This window comes from Serinus canaria, unplaced genomic scaffold (assembly GCF_022539315.1).
Source record: "Serinus canaria isolate serCan28SL12 unplaced genomic scaffold, serCan2020 HiC_scaffold_445, whole genome shotgun sequence".
Taxonomy (NCBI): domain Eukaryota; kingdom Metazoa; phylum Chordata; class Aves; order Passeriformes; family Fringillidae; genus Serinus; species Serinus canaria.
The window spans coordinates 1-7,481 of record NW_026108559.1 but is presented as its reverse complement, the minus strand read 5'-3'; the positions used below and the strand labels follow the sequence as shown (position 1 = coordinate 7,481).

General features: G+C 56.1%; 1 protein-coding gene across 2 annotated transcripts; it reads left to right on the top strand.

Annotated features, from left to right (window-relative positions):
* The first annotated feature begins 6 nt into the window (after positions 1-6).
* Positions 7-5,849, top strand: LOC127061277 (protein-tyrosine kinase 2-beta-like). 2 transcript variants are annotated; one of them, XM_050987909.1, is made up of 4 exons: positions 7-805; positions 868-1,244; positions 5,284-5,462; positions 5,576-5,849. In XM_050987909.1, exons 1-4 carry the CDS (start codon positions 781-783, stop codon positions 5,814-5,816), a joined length of 822 nt encoding a protein of 273 aa, XP_050843866.1. In that variant the 5' UTR covers positions 7-780; the 3' UTR covers positions 5,817-5,849. The 2 variants fall into 2 exon arrangements, with proteins under 2 accessions (XP_050843866.1, XP_050843867.1); XM_050987910.1 differs by having other exon boundaries at positions 7-836.
* Positions 5,850-7,481: the final 1,632 nt, after the last annotated feature.

Here is a 7,481-nt window from a genome sequence, read left to right as displayed (position 1 = left end):
CACCATGGAGGTGACAGGGATGGGATAGTGTCACCGTGGAGGTGACAGTGACACGGTGTTGTCACCCTGGAGGTGACTGGGACACAGAGGTGTCACCCTGGAGGTGATGAGGACACAGTGGTGTCACAATGGAGGTGACAAGGATGGGGAAGTGTCACCATGGAGTTGACAGGAACACAGTAGTGTCACTGTGGAGGTGACAGGGACACGGTTTTATCACCAGGGAGGTGACATGGATGTGGTGATGTCACCATGGAGGTAACAAGAACACAGAGGCATCACTGGAGGCGTCAGGGATGGGATAGTGTCACCGTGGAGGTGACGATGACACAGCATTGTCACCATGGAGGTGACATGGATGGGGAGGTGTCACCATGGAGGGACGTGGTAATGTCGCCATGGAGAAGACAGGGATGGGCTAGTGTCGCCATGGAGGTGACATGGATGGAGAAGTGTCACCATGGAGGTGACAAGAACACAGAGGTGTCACCATGGAGGTGACAGGGATGGGGAAGTGTCACCGTGGAGGTGACAGGGACAGAGTGGTATCACCGAGCAGGTGTTGAGGACACAGTGGTATCACCATGGCGGTGACGGGGACACAAAGGTGTCACTGGAGGTGACAGGGATGGGATAGTGTCACCGTGGAGGTGACAGTGACACACTGTTGTCCCCGTGGAGGTGACAGTGACACGGTGTTGTCCCCGTGGAGGTGACAGGGATGGGATAGTGTCACCATGGCGGTGACAGTGACACGGTGTTGTCCCCGTGGAGGTGACAATGACACACTATTGTCCCCGTGGAGGTGACAGTGACACAGTATTGTCCCCGTGGAGGTGACAGTGACACACTATTGTCCCCATGGAGGTGACAGCGCCGCGGTTCCCGCAGGGAAGGGATGCTCCTCCGCTGACGCCCCCGGCGCTCTCCCGAGCATGGCCGCCCTCCCCGAGCCGCCGGCGCGGCCCCGCAGCAGCTCCTGCCGCAGCCTGCCCGGCCTCCTGGAGACCACCGACACCGACCGGGATCTCCGGGATCCTCACCGGGATCCTCACCGGGATCCTCACCGGGATCCGCACCGGGATCCTCACCGGGATCCTCACCGGGATCCTCACCGGGATCCGCTCCGGGATGGGCGGGAGCAGGAGGAGACGCGGATCCTCAAGGTTTGCTTCTACAGCAACAGCTTCAACCTGGGCAAGAACTTCAAACTGGTCAAGTGCTCCGTGGCCACCGAGATCCGGGTAGGTGGGAATGCCGGCTGGGAATTGGGGGGTTTGGGATTTGGGGATTTGGGGATTTGGGGATTTGGGGATTTGGGGTTGGGATTTGGGGTGGGAGTTTGGGGTTGGGAATTTGGAGCTGGGATTGGGAAATAAGAGCTGGGATTGGGAATTTTGGGTTGAATTGGGAATTTGGGGTTGGGATTGGGGATTTAGGATTGGGATTGGGGATTCAGGAGTGGGATTGGGGATTTGGGTTGGGATTGGGAATTCGGGTTGGGGATTTGGGATTTGGGGCTGGGATTGGGGATTTGGGTTGGGGATGGGGATTTGGGGCTGGGATTGGGGATTCAGGAGTGGGATTGGGAATTTGGGGTTGGGATTGGGAATTCGGGGTTGGGGATTTGGGATTTGGGGCTGGGATTGGGGATTTGGGGTTGGATTGGGAATTTGGGAATTCAGGGTTGGGATTGGGAATTGGGGCTGAGATTGGGGGATTTGGGGTGGGATTGGGATTTCAGGTGGGGATTGGGGATTTGGGGTTGGGATTGGGAATTGGAGATTAGGGGTGGGAATTGGGGAATTGGGGTTGGGGATTTGGGGTGGGGATTGGGGATTTGGGGTGGAGTATTTGGGGGTGGGATTTGGGGATTTGGGGTGGGAATTTGGGGGTTTGGGGTTGGGGATTTGGGGTTGGGATTGGGAATTTGGGGTGGGGATTGGGAATTTGGGGTTGGCATTGGGAATTTGGGGTGGGGTTGACAATTTGGGGCTGGGATTGAGGATTCAGGAGTGGAATTGGGAATTTGGGGTGGGGTTGGGAATTTGGGGTGGGGATTGGGGATTTGGGGTTGGGATTGGGAATTTGGGGTGGGAATTTGGGGATTTGGGGCTGGGATTGAGGATTCAGGAGTGGAATTGGGAATTTGGTGTGGGGTTGGGGATTTGGTGTTGGGATTTGGGGCTGGGATTGGGAATTCGGGGCTGGGATGGGCAATTTGGGGTGGGATTGGGGATTCAGGAGTGGAACTGGGAATTTGGGGCTGGGATTGGGGATTTGGGGCTGGGATTGGGAATTTGAGACAGAAATTGGGAATTTGGGGCAGAGATTGGGAATTTGGGGTTGGGATTGGGAATTTGGGGTTGGGATTGGGAATTCGGGGTTGGGGATTGGGGATTTGGGGATTTGGGGTGGGATTGGGAATTCAGGGCTGAGATTGGGGATTCGGGGCAGGATTGGGAATTTGGGGTGGGAATTTGGGGTGGGGATTGGGGATTTGGGATTGGGAATTTGGGGTTGGGGATTTGGGGATTTGGGGATTTGGGGTGGGATTGGGGATTTGGGGTTGGGATTGGGGATTTGGTGTTGGGATTGGGGATTTGGGGCTGGGATTGGGAATTTGAGACAGAAATTGGGAATTTGGGGATGGAATTGGGAATTAAGAGCTGGGATTGGGAATTTGGGGCAGAGATTGGGAATTTGGGGTTGGGAATTTGGGAATTTGGGGTTGGGGATTGGGGATTTGGGGATTTGGGGTGGGATTGGGAATTTGGGGCTGAGATTGGGGATTTGGGGTGGGATTGGGAATTTGGGGTGGGAATTTGGGGTGGGAATTGGGAATTTGGGAGTTTGGGGTTGGGATTGGGAATTCGGGATGGATTGGAATTTGGGGATTTGGGGGTTTGGGATTTGGGGTTGGGATTGGGGATTTGGGTTGGGATTGGGGATTTAGGGCTGGGATGGGAATTGAGGGATGGTATTGAGAATTAAGAGCTGGGATTGGGAATTGTGGGCAATTCGGGGTTGGGATTGGGAATTTGGGGTGGGATTGGGAATTTGGGGTTGGGAATTGGGAATCTGGGCCAGAAACTGGGAATTCAGGGCTCAAGTTGGGGATTGGGAATTCGGGGCTGGGATTGGGATTCTGGGGTGGGAGTTTTGGAATTTGGGGTGGGAATTTGAGGATTTGGGGTTGGGTTGGGAATTTGGGGTTGGGATTGGGGATTTGGGGGTTGGTATTTGGGATTGGGGGCTGGCATTCAGAATTTGGGGTGAGGATGGCAGATTTGAGCTGGGATTGGAAATTTGGGGCAGAACTGGGAATTTGGGGTGAGGATTGGGCATTTGGGGTTGGGATTGGGGATTTCGGGCTGGGATTGGGATTTGGGATGGTATTGAGAATTAAGAGCTGGGATTGGGAATTGGGGGCAGAGATTGGGAATCCGGGTGGGATTGGGAATTTGGGGCTGGGATTGGGATTGGAGCTGGGAAATAAGAGCTGGGATTGGGAATTTGGGGTTGGATTGGAATTTGGGACAGAAATTGGGAATTTGTGGTGGCATTGGGAATTGTGGTTGGCATTGGGAATTCCAGGGCTGGGATTGGGAAATTTGGGGCTGGGATTGGGAATTTGGGCTGGGATTGGGAATTTGGGGCTTGGATTGGGGATTTGGGGCTTGGATTGGCAATTCAGGGTTGGGATTGGGAGTTTGGGGCCAGAGATTGAGGGAATTTGGGGTGGGATTGGGAATTTGAGGCTGGGATTGGTCGGATTCAGCTCCTTCCAGCCGCGTTTCCCACGTGGTTGAGGAGCACCCAAGGATCCCAGGGAATCCTTGGAGCCTTTCCAGAGGGAAGGAGAGCTGGGATTGGGAAAGAGCTGGAGGGGCAGAGGCAGGGAATGGCTTCCAGTGGGAAAGGGGAGCTTGGGAATGTGGGATCTTGGGAAGGAATTCCTGGCTGGGCTGGGATTCCCAGAGAATCCCTGGATCCCTGGCAGTGTCCAGGGTGGGTTTGGATCACCCTGGGATTGTGGAAGTGTCCCTGGGATGGGATTGAAGGTCCATGGATCCCATCCCAAACCATCCCGGGATTCTGGGATCAAGGACACTCAGGATCCATCCCCAGGGATTTTTATGGAATTTGGGGATGGAGAAGGGAAGGGAGACCCTGCCTGGAGTCCCGAGATTCCAAATGAAGCCCCTGGATCCCAAAATTCCTTCTCCAGGAGGAGTCGGGATGGGGCTGGATCCAATCCAGGAGAGCCAGAGAGGGATTTGGGAAAGGGGCCTGGAATGGTGGGACAGGGAATGGCTCCCAGCACGGCCAGAGGGTCAGGATTTGGGGATCTTGGGGATCTTGGGAAGGAATTCCTGGCTGGGCTGGGATTCCCAGAGGATCCCTGGCAGCGTCCAAGGAAACCTTGGGTCACCCTGGCATGGTGGGGCTGGACCTGGACGTGATCTTCACTCCTTTCCCACCCAAACCATTCCGTGATCCCTGGAGTGGATCCCTCCTCCGCCCACCCCCAGGAGCTGATCCCTCAGGATCCCACCTCACCAGATCCCTGGGGTTTCCTCCCTTGAGTTCATCCCATCGGATCCCACCTCAGCAGATCCCTGGGGATTTTTCCCCAGGAGTGGATCCCTCTTCCCCCCACCCCCCAGGAGCTGATCCCTCAGGATCCCCCCTCACCAGATCCCTGGGGTTTTCCCCCCAGGAGTTAATCCTGTCGGATCCCACCTCACCAGATCCCTGGGGTTTCCCCCCAGGAATTGATCCCTCGAGATCCCAGATCACCAGATCCCTGGTTTTTTTTCCCCTCCCCCCTTTCCAGGAGGTGATCCCTCAGGATCTCCCCTCACCAGATCCCTGGTTTATTCCCCCCTCTCCCCTTTCCAGGAGGTGATCCCTCGAGATCCCCCCTCACCAGATCCCTGGGGTTTTTCCCCACAGGAATTGATCCCTCAGGATCCCACCTCACCAGATCCCTGGGCTTTTTACCCCAGGAGTTCATCCCATAGGATCCCACCTCACCAGATCCCTGGGCTTTTCCCCACAGGAATTGATCCCTCAGGATCCCACCTCACCAGATCCCTGGGCTTTTTACCCCAGGAGTTCATGCCACAGGATCCCACCTCACCAGATCCCTGGGGGTTTTCTCCCAGGAGTTAATGCCACAGGATCCCACCTCACCAGATCCCTGTGTTTTCCCCCAAATGACTTGATCCCTCGAGATCCCACCTCACCAGATCCCTGTGGTTTCCCCCCCTTTCCCAGGAGGTGATCCACTCCATCCTGCTGAGCGGTCGGATCGGGCCGTCCGTCCGCCTGCCCGAGTGCTACGGGCTGCGCCTCAAGCACGTCAAATCCGAGGAGATCCACTGGCTGCACCCCCTGCTGACCGTGGGCCAGGTCCAGGACAAATACGAGTGCCTCCACCTGGAAGCCGAGTGGAGGTGGGGACACCCCCCCCCCTTGGGGGGGTTGGGGGAGGTGGTGGCATTGTCCCCTCGGTGTCCCCCACCACCCCTGGGAATTCCCGGTGGCATCAGGGACGGGTTCGCGGCAGGTACGACCTCCAGATCCGCTACCTGCCCCAGGATTTCATGGAGAGCTTCCAGGAGGACAGGACCACGCTGCTCTACTTCTACCAGCAGGTCAGGGCTGCCAATGGAATTCCCAGAATTCCCAGAATTCCCGGAATTCCCGAGGTTTTGTCACCTCATGGTGGTGGTGGTGGCATCGTCCTGCCGATGGGAATGGTCAGTGGGGACGTCCAGGGACATTCAGGGACACCCAGGGACATTTAGGGATGTCCAGGGACATTTAGGGACATCCAGGGACATCCAGGGACACCCAGGGACATTCAAGGACACCCAGGGACATTCAGGGACATCCAGGGACATCCAGGGACATTCAGGGATGTCCAGGACACCCAGGGACATTTAGGAACACCCAGGGACACCCAGGGACATCCAGGGAATGTCCAGGGACACCAAGGGACATCCAAGGATGTCAAGGAATGTTCAGGGACATTTAGTGACACCCAGAGACATTTAAGGACATCCAGGGATGTCCAGGGAAATTTAGGACATCCAGGGACACCCAGGGACACCCAGGGACACCCAGGGACATCCAGGGACATTTAGGGATGTCCAAGACACCCAGGGACATTTAGGGACATTTAGGGACATTTAAGGACATCCAGGGATGTCCAGGGATGTCGAGGGACATTCTGGGACATCCAGGGACATTCAGGGACATCCAGGGACATTTAGGGACATTTAAGGACATCCAGGGATGTCCAGGGATGTCCAGGGATGTCGAGGGACATTCTGGGACATCCAGGGATGTCCAGGGACATTTAGGGACATCCAGGGATATTCAGGGATGTCCAGGGACACCAAGGGACATCCAGAGACATTTAGGGACCTCTAAGGATGTCCAGGGATGTCCAGGGACATTCAGGGATGTCCAGGGAAACCAAGGGACATTCATGGGCACCCAGGGACGTCCAGGCACATTCAGGGACATCTGGGGACATTCATGGACATTCAGGGATATCCAGGGACATCCAGGGACACCCAGGAACATCTAGGGATGTCCAGGACATCCAGGGACATCCAGAAAAGTTTGGGGACATTCAGGGACATTTAGGGACATCCAGGGACATTCAGGAATATTCAGGGACATCCAGGGGATGTCCAGGGACATTCAGGGACATTCAGGGAAGTCCAGGAACGTTCAGGGACATCGAGGGACACCCAGAGACATCCAGGGATGTCCAGGACATCCAGGGACATCCAGGGACATTCAGGGACACTTAGGGACATCCAGGAATGTTTGGGGATATTCAGGGACATCCAGGGACATCCAGGGACATTCAGGGACACCCAGGGACATTTAAGGACATCCAGAGATGTCAAGGGACACCAAGGGACACCCAGGGACATTTAGGGACATCCAGGGATGTCCAGGGATGTCCAGGGACATCCAGGGACACCCAGGGACATTTAGGGATGTCCAGGACATCCAGGGAATGTCCAGGTATATTTAGGGACATCCAGGGGCATCCAGGGACATCCAGGGACATTCAGGGATGTCCAGGGACATTTAGGGACATTCAGGGGTATCCAGAGACACCCAGGGACAGGAGAGGGTGTGGGCAGTGCCATCAGTCCCTGTCCCCAACCTTGTCCCCATCCCTGTCGCCATCTCTGTCATAATTCCCTGTCACTGTCCCCTGCCATTGTCCCCTGCCATCAATCCCTGTCCCCATCCTTGTCCCCATCCCTGTCCCCCATCCCTGTCCCCATCCTGTCACTGTCCCCATCCCTGTCCCCATCCCTGTCCCAATCCCTGTCCCCATCCCTGTCCCCAATCCCTGTCCCCATCCTGTCCCCGATCCTGTCCCCAAATCCCTGTCAACATCCCTGTCACCATCCCTGTCCCCCATCCCTGTCCCCAATCCCTGT